The 18,759-nt window shown below is 40.1% G+C and overlaps 1 protein-coding gene and 1 long non-coding RNA gene across 6 annotated transcripts in view; one reads left to right on the top strand and one right to left on the bottom strand.

Moving 5' to 3' along the window:
* The window catches only part of LOC135447325 (uncharacterized), a 71,751-nt gene that overhangs the window by 2,598 nt on the left and 50,394 nt on the right, over positions 1 to 18,759 (bottom strand). For both annotated transcript variants that reach the window (XR_010440073.1, XR_010440068.1), the window contains one exon: positions 95 to 250. This is a non-coding gene — a long non-coding RNA (uncharacterized LOC135447325). The remainder of the gene's footprint in view (positions 1 to 94; positions 251 to 18,759) is intronic.
* The window catches only part of CLYBL (citramalyl-CoA lyase), a 165,967-nt gene that overhangs the window by 123,173 nt on the left and 24,035 nt on the right, over positions 1 to 18,759 (top strand). For all 4 annotated transcript variants that reach the window (XM_064712245.1, XM_064712237.1, XM_064712240.1 and 1 more), the window contains exons 3-4: positions 14,005 to 14,193; positions 17,719 to 17,820. In XM_064712245.1, the coding sequence (XP_064568315.1) occupies positions 14,005 to 14,193; positions 17,719 to 17,820 (291 nt within the window). The remainder of the gene's footprint in view (positions 1 to 14,004; positions 14,194 to 17,718; positions 17,821 to 18,759) is intronic.

Here is an 18,759-nt window from a genome sequence, read left to right as displayed (position 1 = left end):
AATTTGCAGCCTACTGGGGTTTCTGATGCTTTCACACTATGGGCAGGGAGTTACTTCATCTAAGGGTCAGGACTCTTACGCAGGTTTAACTTACCAATAACCAAAAAATCGCCTCTAGGTATGAAAGCCTATTTTGAACTTGTTTAAGAAGAGGAGGATGCAATTAAATTCTGGCAATTCCCTTTCAAGAGGTGCTGCAGTATGCTTTGCATTGCAGTATTTCCAATTTTCACCAGGTCAGGGTTGCTCTCTGTGAAGCAAAAAAAAGAAAAGGTTTCTTTTCCTAATCATACATGCAAAAGCCATGTACAAAATAAAATACTAAATACAGTAATTACAGTAATTTTTGTTAAAATGTTTTTACACAGTAAACCTTTGGCTTTGAAAGCTCTACCAGAAGCAAAAGAAAAACAAGCTGTAATGAAAAAACTGAAATCAGAGGCCACTAATAACACTAAAGGGAGCCCAGAAGCCAAATTAATGTTTCTACAAAGAAATACTTTTCTACACCAGGCAAATTCCTAGTAAGACCTTTACCTGGGTCTTTATAGACAGGCTTCAGATTTCATTTTGAAGTATGTTTTTTACAAACTGTTTAGTGTTCATATGTCATTACCACTGTTGGGCCAGATTGCACCTGGCATCGATATAAACAAAGCTTTGGCAAGAATTCTTTCCTTTGGGATGGAGACATCTGATTTTCAAGCTGAAAACATGTCAGTGTTGCAAGACACTCCAAATAGCCTGTTTTACCAGCGCAGTAAATTAACCCGCCTGGTGTAGTGTTAAATGCTTTACAAACATCGACTGAAGGTGAGGGACGGAAACACCAAAAAACAAACAAAAACATTTCAATAACTTGTTTGACTACGAGCAATGAAAAAAAAGTACAAAGAAAGCTTGAAGGGAGGGGGGCATGCCTAGGAGACAGGACAGCAGAAAAATGAATTTTCAGAATTTTCTCCTGTATTTAACCTAGAGACTGTGTGCCATGGTGTGGGAAGACACAGAAGGAGCAGAACAAGTTATATAGATCAAAGAAAACGAATCTTCATTTGAAAAGCAGATCAGGATAACAGCAAACAGTGACTCTAACTCATCATTGCCTTGTCTAGAGGAGGAAGGCTTTTTGATAGCTATCGCATGAAAGAGGTTCACCTTTAATGCCACAGAACACTGGTGGACAAAGACTACGTAGGCAAAACAGAGGATGAAATATTAGGCTATCCCCCTTGCTTCCCCATTGTTCAGGATGAAAAAGCTGAGCTGAACTTCTGGGCATGCAGAATCGGCTGCGTGAAAGCTCTCGTCGCTAGATCGTGCATTTGTGCTAAGCTTGAATGCTCCGGAGGACAATGGGGTTCATCCTGCCTGTGGCTCTGCAGTGATTCTGCAATATAGATGTGAAACAAGAATAGCTGGAAAGTAGGTCCACATGCGTACCGAGTGGAACAACGGCCTGTCCTGAGAAACACAGGCAGAAGTAGTATTCTTAAATATATATTTATTTATATAGCTGTTAGACTGAAGCCATTTTGCTACTCATCTTGCTATTTTAATTGTCCTAATAGCTGTCTATTTACAAACATGCAAGCAAGTGGGCTAGAATAATTAATTAATATTCATAAGCATTCATAAAATGTGACAAAGTTTATGTTAGGGCAGATGTTAATTCCCAAGAGGATTACATTTCTATTAAGTGTAAATTTATATTACTAAGATCCAGCATGATTGATTCTCGCTTGGCCAGCAATAGAGGACTTAGCATCCATACTGGCAGAGATTATATCTGGTCAACAGGAAGGGAAAACTGGCCAAGAAACTGCCAACACAGAATCTGAAGCTGTGAAACCTGGTCAAGAAGAAATAAAGCCAAATAAGCAACAGATGAAAAATTATCTTAAAGCAAAGATCGAATCACTCAGTTGGAAATTATAATTGTATTGGAAAAGGTGATGCTGAGAGCATGAAGGGACATGAGAATTTTAAAAACAACAAAATTAATAAATAAAATGGAGTGCAGGTTACTAGTAATTTTTTTTAGTGGATCTTAACATTAAAAAATAAAAGTAGACAGTTTTAATTTGCTCAAACATGTCTGACAAAGAGCAGAGAGGACTTCTAAACTTTGCAAATCACGTGGAGGAGAATGCCAGAGGTATCAGTACTCAAGAGTCATGGACATACTGGAGAAGCCTCAGGAATGGGCTCCAAAAATGTTAAAGGAACTGGAATATCTCTCCTTGAAGGAGAGGCTTATAGATCTGACTGTTCAGCTCAGGGGGATCCCATCAATGTATATAATACCTGAGGAAGGATGCAAAGAGGACGGAGCCAGGGTGGCTCAAGGGTGCCCAGTGATAGGGCTGGAGGCAACGGGCATAAGCTGAAACATGGGATGTTCTGAACATCAGAACACTTTTCCACTGTGTAGGTGACTGAGCACTGACAGGTTTCCCAGCAGCTGTGAGTCTCCATCCTTGGAGATATTCAAAAGCTATCTGTACAGAGTCTCAGCTGGGCAGCTCTGGGTGTCCCTGCTGTAGCAGGGGATTGGACAAATGACCCCCAGAGGTTCCTTCTAACTTCAGCAGTCCTGTAATTCTTTGACTTCATCTGAAGCCCAGTAGGGAAGGTGATAGATCAAATGAAGAACCAGGAAAGAAGGAGACTTTGGTAATATACAAACTTTACAATAGTTTTCTGGTACTGTTGTACCTTGCACCCTCAGGTACTGGAGTGGTCTAGTGGGTTCAGGAAGGATTTGTTTCTGCACCCACGCTGCAGAACCCTCTAAAGAGGGACTTCCTAGGAAGTTTATCGATGATTTCTTGCCAAATCAAAGAGTGAGGAGAGAAATGGATAGGGAACTTGCCAACAGATAAAGTCAAAGAGCATTAATGCCACTGTGCGTTTTGTCCTCAGAACAGAGTGAAGTGCTCTGGATATAGGGTAACACTCTGGACTGTGCCAGCTACAGCCTACCCTAAGCAAAAGCAAAGACACCTTAACAGGGCAAGGGCACCCAGAGCCCTCTGTATCCAGCAGCATCAGCACACACCAGCACAAGCACTGCTAGCACACTGCCAGGGACAATGCCTCAGTGGCCAGCTGGAATGAGGAAATGGAGCCAGGGAGCTTCCAGAGCTTGAGGGGCGGCTGCCAAACAGACACCGTGCTTGGTGGCAGGCTGGCAGCACAGGGAGAGGCCGCTGCCAAGAAAAGGGAGGGGAGCATCACCTGAGTCCCACCAGGGTTAACCTGCACCTGATGCAGGTGATGGGAGCGGGGATTCTGGCTGGAGAAAATGTCTCTGAGCACTTTGGGGGGAAAACTACCTTCTGTTCTCAATACAAAACACATTATTACTGGGGAAATCAAAAAATATAAACAGGTTAGCAAGTAAAGCAGAACAGTTTCCCAAAAAATAGATTTTTTTAGGTAAGTAGAACACATTTTCACATTTTCATATTTTTCTTATGGCAGTCCTTCAGTCAGAACAAGAATGATATCATATCAAGTCAAAAGGACAAAAAAACAATTGCTAACTGCATACTTTGTTCAGACAGTTACGCAACAATAAAGCAAGTTGGGGAAAAATATTAGAGGAAAAGAAAGTGAGAAAAAAGGCAGTTTAATGGGTGTCAAACTTGTAAACACTGAATTCTATTTTATCACTGTTGGTTTAAAATTAATATAAGATAAACAAAGCAGCAGTACTGTATTAATTCAGTTATATTGCTGTAAAATCCTGATTGTCCATGAATTTTATTCACACAGGAGAACAAATTATATTACTAGTAGCATTTTAGCAAATAGTTTCTTGCCAGAGCATTGCATCAACTTTATGTTATTGGTGTCAAATAAATCTGAAGTAGTTAAATCAGTACAAAGTCCAGGCTGACCCCAGCATTTATTGTATGTTTATAGAAATGGTTCAAAGCTGAACCCATTTTCTTATTAGTATTTTACTTACACTACATTTGGCAGAGTCATTGTCCAGAAAGTGAGAGAAAATACCTGATAAGCCATGTGTAAAGAATTTGAACTCGAACCCTGACAGTGTGCTTGAAGTGAATTAAATTCATGTCAGATTTGGACAGATGCAAGAGTAGCTAACAAAAGCACAGGTAGAAGGAGCCGTGCATATTCAGGTCTGGAAAGATGTTATGAAGGGAACCACATAAATTAAGGCAAAAGTTGTGTTAGTCAAGTAATCAATAATTTAACAAGGTGCTCTGCTTCCAGATGCCCCTGTTGGTTATGCTGAGGTAATTTTATGGGGAAATGCACATGGATGTAAGAATGGGGGCTTGTAGTGAGGGTTGTTAAGGGATGCAGGCATTTGCTTGAGTCCTACCTACTACTCTCCTCATGGGCACAAATTAGGTGCAACAGTGCTGCAGCTGGGTGCTCAGCTGGCTGGGCTGTGGTGGAAAGAAAAACAAAAACAGCTCAAGAAGTTCCTTTTTCCATGTTGCCCTTCCTAGCTGCTTGTTGTCTTCCTTTGCCATGCCCTTGCTTGTAGCGGTGCAATTGTTTGTTTGGCCAGGCTGTAAACAGGACTGATTAAACAGGCTGGAGTAAAAAAACAAAATCCTACTCTCCCACACAGAAAAGCCTGAAAAACCCATTTCTCTAATGGGATTGCTTCAGTGATCCAGTTTGCATCTCAGCTTGAGAAAAAGTTGATTGGAAAAGCTTGCGTAAGGAAAAAGCAGGGCATGGAATAGGAATAAGCAGAAGAGGATAGGAACTGCTTAGATGTTGCAGAAATAATAATATATTGGTTTATTTTATCATTTTATTGGGAAATATGCACCAACTTTACTTTAAACTTCATAGATATTCCAGAAGCCCCACTGAGGAACACCTTCTCAGCCAACCTAGCATTTAAAAATTATTTTTTCAGGGAAGTAAGTTGAAGAAAAGCTTAGGGAAGAAAATATCATAAGGTCTAGTAACTTGTTCCACTGCCATCAGGAATATCTAAATGAGGAACTTAATCATGTTCTGAAGAATACCAATAAACAATTCTCATCATGTCTATAAAGGTGTGTACTTTATTCTACGAGGACAATACATCTATCACTGATGTACAAATACCACCCTACAATCCTGAAGCATTAGCAGAGATCTGACCTAGAAAACAACCGCCTTCTCAGGTCCCACTTTCAAACTGGAGAAAAATCTCAGTTCCTTTGACACCAATCACAGGTCTAGGCAGGGAAAAATTCACTTTGTCAGGTTTTGTTTAGACCACAGAACACAAGTGAATTCATTTCCAAAAGGTTCATACTCCTTGCCATGAATAGATGAGTCATGGAGTTTATTTTTAACAATTTTATTTTGTATCAGGGATCACTCTCTGCCTCAGTTAGTCACTGCCAATACAGGGACACATGGGACATGGTGTTCTGGTGCTGTTTCCCCTCTCCCACTTCTGGGGTGTGGGGGCGGAAAGAAGGGAGGACGACTGCTTTTGTACCACTGCCCATCCTTCAGGGACTCTGCCAGAAAGTGTAATGGGCTTTGCCTCATCATATGGAGCATCTGAGCAAATGTTGCCTGCAGGATGTGCTAAAACCTGTATTTGGGGTGAAGTGGGATTGTTGGGTCCATGACTCACCCCAGTCACCCATGCAAGTGTGATTTCTATCAAAAGCAAGCCTTTCTTCTGCTAGAGAAAGAAGAAGGATCTCTGGCAAAATCCAGCTTAGTGAGGTGGATCTTTGTTGAGGTGAGCACTGGCTGAGAAATACAATTATAAAACAAGGTTGCTTTGCAGGAAGGCAAGAGTTGTGTCAATTTAGTGCAAAGCTCCTTAGATCAAAGCTTCCTGTGTTGAACATCTCGTAACATTATTTTCTCACAGAAGTAATTACTGCAATTCCAGGCTACTTCTACAATGCTAAACGTGTGAGATCCAAAGAGAGATCCCTGCTGCCCTCGCCTCGTGTGGCAGAGTGCCATGTGTGCCCACATGGCATAGGGGTAAATCTCTAGAGCAGACTAGGTGCAGTGATGCATAATTAGCACATGGGTGCCCTGTGTCTCCTCGTGGGGTTTTGATGGAGTAGCTAGGTTTGTAATATGGTTGGGTTTTGGGAGGTTTTTCTTGATTTCCAGCCTATGAGCAGGGTGGCATACCACCATGAGGTTTTTAAACTTTAACTGAGGATATGTTGCACACCCTGGGGCTTGGCGAGAGAGCTCATGTGAGTGTTTGGAGGGACACAGGCTTCCCTGGAGCAGCCTCACAGGAGCAGGGTGGGGGCAGCTGAACTTGGTGCAGTCCTGTCCAAACCACTCTCTGGGCATGATGCCTGAAGAGATCTCTCTCTGAAACCACACCTGTATTGTGGTTTGGAGGAAATAGATGATTTGGTCCCCCAAAGGAGAGTCTGGATGTACATGGGCAGTTGTGCCTTGTGGGCAGCTGACTCAAAACCTTCAGGTGAAGCTGGGAACTAAATTCTTCCAGAGGAATAGATTTTCTCAGAGGGTCTGTACATGGAAATTTATATGAATGGCATGATCTCACAAGGGCATATGCAGTATACATGAGGTAATTTCTGCTTTAAAAAAATGCCTGTGGCATAAGAAGGTTTTAGAAGTCCTCTTCTAAGTGTCTCAAGAACCCATCTGGTGGGAGAACTTCTGGGATTGCCTTTCTCAGTGTAAGAGACCTGAGTGACCAGTTCTGGTCTTGAATCCCCACTGCATGGAAAGACATGCATCTACAAGGTGACACCACTTAACTTTAAAATGTAAGTTGAAAACAAAGAGTTGAGAGCTTTTATGTACCACTACAGTTTTACTGTGAACACTTGGACTTAGGGCATTCTATGGGGCTTTGATCACATTACAGAATATTAATTTGCTAATTTACTGATGCAGATAAGGCACCTTATGAAAACTGAGATAAGAGCTGTTAGTCAGTGTTTGCACCAACAGAAACACAACTGTCATTTCAAGCTATCTCTTTGAAACACACAGTTTTATCGAGACTGTAGGTATGCTGGGAAAAGTTTGTTCCGGAGAATAGGAAGGATAAAAAATGCCATGGCACACCTAACCTGATTTTTCTTAATGTATTCCTTGTTCCTAGGAGCTATTAAGCAGCTTAGGACAGACACTGGTTCCTCCAGTACAAGCAGGCATAAAGTTCTAGCCAGTTAGTATTTTTTCAGAAAAACTCTGTTTACCTCTCTTGGCTTTAAGTATTTTTTTCAACCAATTTATTAAATAATTGAGGCAATAATTTGCCAATCTTTAAAACATTTGATCTATATCTCACTTAGAATCACCTGAAATCAGCTGCTGAAGAGGGATCGATAGTTTGCTAAAGCATATGTACTTTTGACAGACAGCAGTGCATTTCATTATCAGCATTAACAAAAAGATGTACTTGTAAAAATAAAAAATAGGTGTCTAAACATAACCATTTTCCATAGCTATCTATTACATATTGCCAAGTAAATGCATCTAAAACTGTAATATTTTTTAATAAAAATTAACATACTCTTAAGTTCAGATGAAAAAACAGTATAATCTTTTTCTTAACTGATATATTGGATTGCATATTTTGTGGCTTTATTTCATCATTCAGTAGCACATTTGGACTTTCCAGGAAGACCAATTAACACTAATGCTTCTAAAGAATTTTCATTTGTGATGCTAATCACAAAACAAAAAGTGTCTTCAGAAAGCCAGGGGGAAAAAGTAAAGAGACTACTTCTTGTAGCCAGCTTAAATTAGTGCTAGCTTGATTTGTGTTAATTGAAAGGTTGTTTACATCTCTTTTGTAAGTGTTTATAAAAGTTGGCAGACAGAAGAATAGCTGCCTACCTGCATGAACAAAACTTTGATTTATTTAAGCTGCTGTATATATTACTGTCATTAAAAACCTCTTGGAACATTTTTGTACACATAATCTTAAGGTATAAGCCTGTGTCTGTGTTTATGTACACACAGACACACACACACATATCCCATGCTGTATCATTTTTGCTACTGAGACATTTATACTCAGCCCTCATATTATGTGAATATTTCTACGTACCAGTTCATTTTAGCAGCCTACTGGTCTCTATTTCTTTGAGGTATGTGCAAGTCAGAAAAATACTTTGATGACAACTTGTGGGAATGTCTTGCTGTTGCATTCAAATCCACATCCTTGGACAGTCAGGCTCAGCAGAAATTTAGTCCTGACATAGCTGAGCACCCCATAAGCTTTATTGGGATTCCTGAGCCCTGGCTCCTGTCTGCTGGCTGAGACCACCTCAGGCTCTTGTTCGCTGGTTCTCCACATTGACAGCATCTCAGGACAGGCCGCCTGACCACCATGTGTGGAAATTGCCCAACTCTGATGGTGTTGGATAGACCCCCACCTAATATCTTCAGGATCCACATTGTCCACGCTGGTAGAGGGAGGGAGAGGTTTCCTAGGCTGATATGGCAGCAAGCACTCCCAGCTGTTCCTGGACAGACTTTAGAGATCTTTTCTTTTAAAAATACAGGGTACCTATTGCTGATAAGTGCACTGATGTGTTCCCAGACCTTAAAAGGAATTTCTAGAGAAATAGGCAAAGAAATTTGGTTTCCTCAGCAGAGCATAATTAAATTGCTGCTTAGTTCACAATGCTGACTGCAACTGACGTTTGCATCATTTTAGTGTGGCTAGACCATGTACTGCATGTAAGGACAATTAGCAGAGCAGAGAGAAAAGCAGCAGATGCTAGAAGTGCACAGAGTTAGATGACTCATTTTGATGTCATGAAGAATCTTTTTCAGACAAGTGGAAAGGTTGGTATTAAACAAAAAAAATTAAAATAACAAATAATTATTAAAGAAATAATATGAAGATTTCAGGAAACAGTAACAGCAAAATCAGTGTCTTGCTGTATGCTAAAACATATGTTTACCTGAAATACAGAGGAGAGACAGCAACATACATGATGGAGACACTATTCTTCCTGCTTCTCCTCACTCCTGCCCCTTTTTTCCTTCAGGACTGGTTACATGGTGGGTTTGGTGTGTTCCATGTTGAACCAAAAGAAAATGTGTTCTAAAATTTCTTAAATCTTTAAAAACTTGTTAACTGATTATCTGCTCAGAGGTAAAAATAAGAAAATATTTAATGACCACTTTCTGGAGGCTTTGTGCATATTTTACAGCACAGTTTTTCAGTTTTTCAGTCTAACTAGACTGAAAAACTAGACTAACTAGGAATACATAGTTGCCGTTTCAAAGATTTATTCTAATGAGTACCTGATATATGTGAGGTAAAAAGCAAGTCTCATGAGACAAGTACCTGCTGCTCTCAGAAGCACTCTACTCCCCATTTATGGATCTCATTGTTTCCTTAAAAACAAATGTGACTTGTCTTTTCTTTTGCCATTCTCATTTGTGAGTTTGAAACTAAATAGCATTTGTATGCTCTCATTCTGTATGGCATTTATTGATGGAGAGTTATGCTTGGAGAAGGTGTTAGACTTTTCCCCTGCAGAAACCCTATTATGCACAAAAGCTACTATGGGTATATAATGTGTATGTGCTCTTCTGAAAAATCTTATTTGTGACGTGCATTTGTATGGCATGCACTAATACAAGTGACAAAAGATTCAGCAATGTCAAATTCTGTAAACAAACCACTCCAAGGAATTAACATTACCACATAATTGTATGTTTTTACCATGTCAGGCATGTCACAAAAAAAGCACTTGAATTGTGATTATAGCAATTAATTTTTCCTCTCTTATTTGAAACATGCCAACTTATTATGGCATTGAGGATGATAGATTCTGGCCTGCCATTTTAGTGCATCATATATTTACATTTCCACATGAAGAACTGTTACCAAATGATTTTAACAGGATGGGATCTATATACAAACATATATTTAAGTATGACCACTATCTTTACACTAAGACCTGGAGGTCTTTAGAAAAAGGGGAGGAAGACTAGGCAAGAAAAATAAAGCAAAACAGAGGTTTTGTTCTCAAAATCAGGTAGGTCTAGAAATCTAGAAAAAATGATGAAAAGCAGGATTGTAGGCAATTGTACCAGTTAGAAAAGAAAGAAAAAAATATAATTTTTCCATCTGCTGCTAATTTGGCCATCTTTTGCTGTATTAATAGTGTGTCCAAGGTGAGTGGGTGGCTGAACTTCCAGCTCTGTGGCATTCTTTCTTCTTTAGTTTTTCTGTTCTGAAGTGGAAATATCGATGTTTTGACAAATAACGTACAGGGAAAAAAAGGTGAGAAAAAGAAAAAAAGGAGAAAATGGCAAGGTACTAATTCAGATGATGGGAAGCTGTTTCCAAATACTGTTACCAAAAGCACACATTCAGGTCCACTAATACAGTGTGGTTTTATCGAGGAGCCCAAGGGGCTCCCTCTTTGCCGCCACCCCCTTCCCCGAGTCTCGCGCTCTGCCTGCCTGATCCCATCCGACAGTAGAGCTGATACCGCACTAATCCCCGCAAGTTTGGGACTAATGAACTAACTGCTGGGCTGCCGCCACGGAGCTTGGTCCCAAACTATACTGTACTTCACACTCGATTTATTCTCCAGATGGCGAGACTGCGCAGCCCTGCCGCGAGGGACCACCTCTTCCACTGGAGTGTAAAAGTGGACGGATGTTGTTTTCTTTGCAGATTTGATAATTCAGAGCTAGAAACTCATGAGGATGCTTAGTTATTAGGTTTAATGGGTGCCAGTGGAGCCGGCATTGTGTGTATTCCCATTTTTAATTTCAGGGGGTGTGTGTGCGTGTTTGGGTAGCAATGGATTTGTCAGCAATGCTGCGTCACCAAAACCTTTATCTTCACCAGTTGGCGTAGCTGCACATGATAATGAACCTCTTCCTGTGTCCTCCTCAGAGTCAAACAGAAGGGGTGCTAAAGTAGCCACCTTGACCAACCATTTTTTTTCCTCAGTGAGCTTTCCAGCACAAATTTAAAGCATTTTGATAGCATCTCTATTTACCATGAAGCTCTCTGTTGTATTTCTCTCTTGTTCAGTTTGATAAAGAACTTAGCTCACATGGGACCCAAGGAGGATATCACCATCCCAAGCTACTTGAGCATGAAATATTTTACTTAATGATTTGGTTTATTTCTTTATCAGCTATTCCTTCATGACAAAGTCTTATCTGATGTTGTAGTTCTCATGTGAAGAACAGAGCAAATATTTTTCTCACCATTCCTTAAAAATTCTTGTTTTCCCGTTCTTGGCACTAAGGATATTATTGTATCAAGGACTACCTTTTTCTCTGTTACAATTTTGGAGTAGTTTATCTAGCATAGGATTTTAGCTATTGCACGAATTCTACAATAAGAGCCTCTACATTTCCCTGCCTAATGAGGCACAAAGGACTCTCCCTTTTCTCCATGTTTTTAATACGTTTGGTCAAAGGTTTTAGTATATAATTTTTTTATTTACCCATGAAATGTTTTATTGGAAACCTTTATGGGAACCTGATACTCCCCGCTAACATTAGTCAGATTTCCTCCACTGTAGGAAGGGTAGGCACAGTCAGCCCCCTCACAAGCTCTGGCTTTGGCAGCCAGGTCCCATCAGTTTGTTCCACAGTTAAAAACATAAATTGATTCTTGCTGTGGAAACTATAGTGACTAGAACTATTATATCATGAAAAGGAAACATTTCCATTCCTGGAGTATCTAGGCAGACAGATCTAATACATAGCAGTTCTAAGAAAACGCATGAATTCTCAACCCAACAGATGGCATGGGTGTGTTAACTAACATAGCGACATATTTTCTATTAAAATATGGGAAAAAACATCAACCCCCTCCCCATGTTTGTTGGTTGGTATAAATTCAGTGAAGTTGTTGGTTATTTTTGGGATACGTACCAGAGGGCTGCACATTTAGTTTATGTAAATTGATAACAGCAACAGCCTGTTAATAAGTGTTTTGTATGGAAATATACCTAGAAAGACACGATCTGTCTTTTTTGGGAAGGGAGTTTGCAGACTGAGGAGAAAAACAGATATTAAATGGTCTCATAATAGTGCTCGTTATTATATTCTGAAAAAAATCATAACAAATTAGGCTGCAAGTTTGCTGGAGATGTGCCTTCAGCTGGAATTGAGTGCTGCCTTAGAGGATACTTTGGGAAGATCTCTCTTTTGCAAATTGCATTGGTGTGTGCTGAAACGGTGATAATCTGACTTTAATTAAAAGCATAAATTGGTTTGGAGTGTGATTTTAAGCTACCCTTCTGCATCATGTCCAGAAGCTTTCAGCTCAGCCCTAGGAACCCATTACCCTGAGTCAGAGAAGGAAAACATAGGGGATTTGTATTTCCCAGTATTGGCATCATGCAGTTGGGTTGACCAAATTTGGAAGAGCCATATCAGACAGCCACAGGCCGGAGCTGTCTTCCAGCTGGACGCGTTTGTACTAAACTGCGTGCATGTTTATGTGGGTCTCCTAATGGCTCCAGACAGAGTCCATTCACAACAGCTCACGTGTTTTGGGTTGCATTTTCCAGAGATTCCCTCTGAAGGTACCCCTTGATGGCATACAGGGATGCATACATGGGTGCCTTGTTCCCGCCTGTCCCATTAACAGGCATATGCTCCCAGCCTTGGGAGGAGCACGGCTAGGAGCCCCAAGCTGAAGGCTGCTTGCTTCAGATTTCATTAACTTTCTGCTTCATTATTCCTTCCTTTTAACCAGTTAGAGCCACCAATTGCTTTTCTCTAAACTTACCCTAATTATCAGGGGTCTCAGCCCTGTAAATCAGTACACTGCAGAGCTGTCTTAAACTGGCCTGGGAGACCCTGTTCTCATCAGTCCTGACAACTGTAAGCTACTGTTCCCTCACACTGTTTAACTCAGACCACATTGGGAAACCACCTCTGCCCCTCTTGCCAGCAGAGGTCTGCATCCGTCTGGTTTAAATCTACTGTCATGTGCTCTCTTGCTGATTTGTATTAGCCTGGATATTAACTTTGATGATTTCTTTTTGTTGTTTTTTTCCTCTTGAGTCTGCCTTTTTTCTTGAAAAGCATCTCTATTCAGCAACTGCATATTGTTAAAGTCATTCCTGAGCCTCCATGGCTCAGGAGCTTTAAAGTTTTATTAGCCCCATAAAAACTCTTCACAAATGAAATGATAAGTGTGCGTTTTGACAATGCAAATTTGTTAGGGGCTGTTGGTGAGTGGAAGGAATTTGGGGTTGAAACTTCAGTTGGCAGGATGCAAGGAGCCTAACACCTTCCTTCGACCCCTACCCCCTTCTCCAGGCCAAGAAATGCATTTCATTTCAGAAAAGCATGCCAGTATTCTTCATGCAAATCAACCATTAAACAGATTTGTAAATTTACTTTCACAAAAATAGCAAACGACCAGGGGAAGTGTGTGTCTTTGGAGATTTTATTTTGTGCCAACAGAATGCCCTTTCATGTGGTCTAAGAAAAACCTTGGAGTTATTTCAGTGTTGTTTTTATATGCATGTTGTGAATTCTATTACTGCCTTTAATGCACTTTGAATACATGGAGTAAAGGAAAACCAAAGAGGCATATATATGTCTGTACTTTTCGACATCAGGCAAAATTACAGAGCTAAATTACAAAAATTAATTTTTAATGCAAATTTAAGAATATGCCATTTCTGAGAGAGCAGACAGTTAGTGCAATACATTATGTTAGCATAAAGATTTGTGTTTGTTACACATGTTCAGCACTAGCAGACACAAAAGTCTTGTTTTCTGCAAGTGGTAGAAACCCCATGCATTGAATTTACCAGTTATAAAGAAACAGGAAAGAGGAAGGTAAAATTGTGAGGTTCTGGTGACGACTGCTTCAATAAAGTCTAAGAGTGACAGACATTTTGAGGAAACCACTATATTGGCTGTCTAGTTTTTCCCCCATGTCGTTTCAACAAGTTTTCTTCTCAGTGCGTTCTTCTGTCAATAGAAAATATGCTTTCTTTTTCTTTTCTTGTGCATCTGAACTCGTAAATAATGTAGAGAGAAGCAAGACTGAACATCGTGAAAACCCTTGAAGAGTTTGACTTAGGCCATGGTGAAAAGTGTGTCAGGATAAACTCCGTGTCCAGCGGCCTTGCAGAAGAAGATCTAGAGGTGCTTTTGCAGTCCAAGACCCTGCCTTCAAGCATGATGCTGCCAAAGGTTGAAAATGTTGAGGAAATAAGATGGGTGAGTACCAAAAACACAGTAGCTTTTGACTGAAGCTGTTGGACCAAGTTCACCCAGGCACAGAGAGGAATGACTGTGAGTTAAGAGGAAGGCTGAAAATGCCATATGATGTTGTTGCTTGGCTGAGGTAATTGGGCAGTGCATCCACTTAAATGTGTGTGTGTGATGTGCTGTATAAAAAGCAAATATGGAACACGTTTATAAAGAAAACTAGGTGTATTTCTCCCACGGCTGACAAAGAACCAATACTGCTGTCAGAATATATTATCAAAAGTAGAAGGGTAAGTGCCTGACTCTTCTCAGACTACCCTAACAAGCAAAATTATTGTCTGTCCAAGAGCTTTAGTTACATGCATTGGAAGCAGGAGATGGAAAACCATGTTAGCAACATATGAAAAAATGGGTTGGGGGGAAGGTCACTCCTTGGGGCAACTGGAGGAACAAACAGGAAGCTTTTAACTAGTGTTTTTAATTAGCACAGATATTATTTCCTGAACAGTTCTCTACTTCTTCCTTTTTAATTGCTGACAGGTGTGTTTGTGTTTCACAACTGACTTTTCAGCCAATAAAAACCTGAAATGTAAATGGTTGGCATGTCAAATTACTTAAGAAAACTTTGAAATAGGCCTAATTATGCTATAATTGTTTTAATTGTCAAAAAAGAGGGATGCTTGTTTCGATATACCATTATTGCTGTAACACACCAGTAAAGGAATAATGCTTAATTATTCACTTCATATTTTTGCAAACCGCTAGCTGAGCAGCTAGCACGCGTGCAAGCTGTGATGAAAGGCAGGCAGGAGCATTAGGGTCTATTTTAATCTCAGCACCTAACCTTGATCAGGCCATGGAGATGGGCCTGAGCACACCACGGAGCTCAGCCCCGTCACCGGGTGTGGGACAGGCCCTGTCCATGCCGTGGCGCTGCCCCTTTGGCCTCCACGGAAGGTTCTCCATCCCCTTCCACCAACGGGTAATTAAATTAACCAGAGTGCACCTCTCAGGGTTTACAGCCATGTAAGTGTTAGACAGAACTTGTCAGTGATGAATATTCATGATACCAAAATGGCAGAGCCCTTGCTGCCACCAAGTAGGTTTTGCAGGGAGATGGGATGCCAGGGCTCTTTGTCACCTCATCCTCTTCCACCTTCCCTCTGGCTAACTTTTATTTCCATCATGGAAAACAAGCCAACCCCAGAAGCTTCTGCATCACTGTCCTTCTTTTGCTTCGCTCTCCCTTTGCCCAACCTTTGCACACAAAGAACATACTCTGCCTAACACCGCTGCCTTCTTTTCCCAATCCTCAAAAAATTCAGTCCAGCATGATTTTTCAGCCTCCCAGAAGCTGTTTCTCTCCCCCCACGCACACCCGCTCCCCCCCTTCATTTTTATTTATGTGCAGCAGAAAACCTGGAGGCTGATGCACAACTAAAAGATGGGCTTACTTGTTTTCTTTTGTGTGAGAATCTCTTGCTTTCCTTTTGTCCCTAGTGTGGGTACTTGTTTGACTGGCATGGCTTATTGGACTATAACAAGCGTAACTCTCCCTCCTTTGTGGCGGGACAATTCTCCCACAAATCCCGACCAGTGTGCATTCTTCCCGACACACTATTGGGTGTGCACTGGAATTGAAAGAATTGCTGAGGCCTTGCTACTTCATCCCCTCCCCAAGCTTTGTGGGTTTTTTTTTCCTCCGCCTTCTTCTTTTTTTTTTCCCTTTCTCCCTGAAATGAACACTTTACCGGGCCGGAAACATTTAATCGTCTCCTTTTGAAAAAAAAAAATTAATTGAAACTTCTCCACTCGTTACCTTTTGTATTGGTGCTTATTGCAAATCTTTTACAAGGGAAAGGAAGGGAGGCAATATTTAATTAAATGTGCTCTTTTTTTTTTTTGCTTTACCTTCAAAACAAAAGATAGCAAAAATTCCAGGAGTGTGACTTTTAAAATATATAAAATAAAACAAGAATTCTGCTCTTAAACTTGCACCTAAAATATACACACAATAACATTTTTTTTCTTCTTAAAAAAATTAAAACCAGGTAAGAGTCTTAAGAAGATATACTGATACCATTATATTACCTCATTTTCTGCATTTGCCTGGGTGAACTTTACTGTTTTCTGTCACTGTAGTAACCTGCCATACTGTACAGAGAGAAATGATTTTTTTTTCTCCTTGCACATTTTTGAGTGGAATCCTCTTCACTAAAGAAAAGTTATCAGGAGGGCCATGGTGATGATGCAGAGCAGAGATGGGAGGGCAGAATTCTTCACCGGAGAAAGCTGTGATTTATTTTGGCCTAATTGTAAAGTTACTGCAAATTGCTGGAAAGCTTTTTTTTTTTTCAAGATCTGGGTGATTAGATTTTCCTTCTTTTGGGGAGGGGTGGTGGGGGGAAGCTAAAAGGGGAAATAACACCTCTAATCCAGCTTCTGGTAAATAGGCTGCCAGCTTTTAAAATGAGTTTCCTTTCTATTAGTCAGAATATTATGCTAAGCCTTAAGCATTAGTTTTTTATGTTGCCATAGCAGCCTTATTCCTGCAGGGTTGTGACCTGCGATGATTACAGTACAAAGCTTATAGGGTCTTGAAACCCCCTTTGAAGATGAAAAGTCTTTGATGGTTTATATTTATGCAAATCTCTTAGATATGATTTACCCAACTGAGACTGAATGGAGAGATGATTAAAATTCCCTTTCCTTTGATATCCATTAATAGTTGAATATTCCTTAAATTTAAAATATATGCATATGTGATTTTTGTCTTTATTTACTAACATTTTTGCAGTACCTGAAATATGTTTATCTTGACGCAAATTACTCGATCTGGATAGACATAAGACATTTACAATATAGGGCTGAAGGTTTTCCCCCCTCCTTTTTTTTTTTTTTTTTTTTTCTCTTTTGAAAGGGGAAAAATCTGTGCAAGAGCTTTTGTATGTTTCCAGATGATAGATTTTGGAATTTGGGCTACCCCACTGGCAGCTCAGAGCTAGCTGTGAACTGGTCTCATGGAAAAAATTGGCAAGCTTTGGTCTTCAAAGAATTAAACTTCCTTTTTAAGGCCTTCCTAGGTAAGCTAAAAAATTATGAAGAAAAGCCTATTGAACAAAAGGGTAACGGTGCCGTAATGAATAATACGGATGCCACTTAGAAGGCTGGGGAGCGCTTCCAGTGATGGCAGTGCTGGACCTGAAACAAAACCGGACCTCAGGTACAGCAGCACTTCATTGTTTTCCACAGCCCACGGATTTGCATTTCACTAAGCCAGGGTGAGAGGTGCTAAGATTGGATTTTTTTTTTAATTTTTTTTTTCCTTGCAAACCAGCCTCCAAATTTAGAAATGTATGGGAATGTTGCTGTTTCAGATCACAGGCCTTGTTATAAGCTGTTCTAATTTTTTTAGTTATCAGGTTTTGGGGTGGGGAGAGGTGTTTGTTACAGTAAGGTGAATATTTGCCATGTTGTGTATACATGTAGACTGTTCTTTCTTTGCCTCTGATAGCTCATTCTGTGTAGTTTTAGTTTTCAGACAAATTCTTACATCACCTAAAAGGCCGAACACTTGTAGAACCAATGAATTTTATCCCCTTTGTGGAAACTGCAATGGGCTTGCTCAATTTTAAGGTAAGAAAGTCTTGAAGTGTTCATATTTTGCCATCTCAGCAAACTAGGATAAGGAGAATACTCAGTCTCTCCGTGATTTCACCAAGGAAAAGAGGTTAAAAAATACAAAACGTATTGTTCAATCCCCAAAAACATTTGCACATTGAACTCTGATGTTTGTATTGTAAAGGCCTTCATAAATTCAAAGTATTCCAGTGACAGAACAGCTCCAGACAGTCCACAACAAATATCAAAACCTCTCTTCATTCATTGGTACTGTTTTGAACACATTTGGAGTGGAAAAGGTCTCTCCAAAGATTTGGAATACTCAGTGTTTCAGGCTATTTAGTAGCTGTCAGACACAACTTTTGTGTAACACTTAGTTTGAAATAAGAGTTAATTATCACCTCACTATTGCTAAACTTGCTTCTTTATAATGGTTTCTACTAATAACATTACAATCAAATTCCATGTTGTCATGTCTTTGTCTGTATGATGGAGTGTTTAATGCTAAGATTAGACACAGAATTAACACTGAAAATACCTGAAGAACATGCTTATTTTTAGGGTAATTTTAGATCAAATCTAATTTATTAATTTCATTTCAATACAAACCCCTCCCCAGACCTTCCTATTGAGTCCAGGCTTTTCAGAATGTCAAGGAAACATGGTAATGAAACAGAAGAGCTCGTGCATGCACAAGGAACTCCGCATTCCCCTCCCAAGCTCTAAGGGAAAAGTTTCAGACCAGCTGAGGACACACAGATCAGAAGTACCTCCAGAAGTACCTCACAGGCAGCCTGGTCGTTTGATACAGCCATTTATCTTACAGCACACACTCACCTATGTGCGAGCACGATAAAGCCATAACCAAATGGACATGTTCCTGTCCAGTGTGCAAACACAGAATTAGATCATTTATTAAACCATTGAGGTTTTTCTTCACCTACAGTATTTTAT

The sequence above is a fragment of the Zonotrichia leucophrys genome, chromosome 1 (assembly GCF_028769735.1).
Source record: "Zonotrichia leucophrys gambelii isolate GWCS_2022_RI chromosome 1, RI_Zleu_2.0, whole genome shotgun sequence".
Taxonomy (NCBI): Eukaryota; Metazoa; Chordata; class Aves; order Passeriformes; family Passerellidae; genus Zonotrichia; species Zonotrichia leucophrys.
The sequence above is the reverse complement of the archived record's forward strand: the minus strand, read 5'-3'. Positions and strand labels throughout refer to the sequence as shown.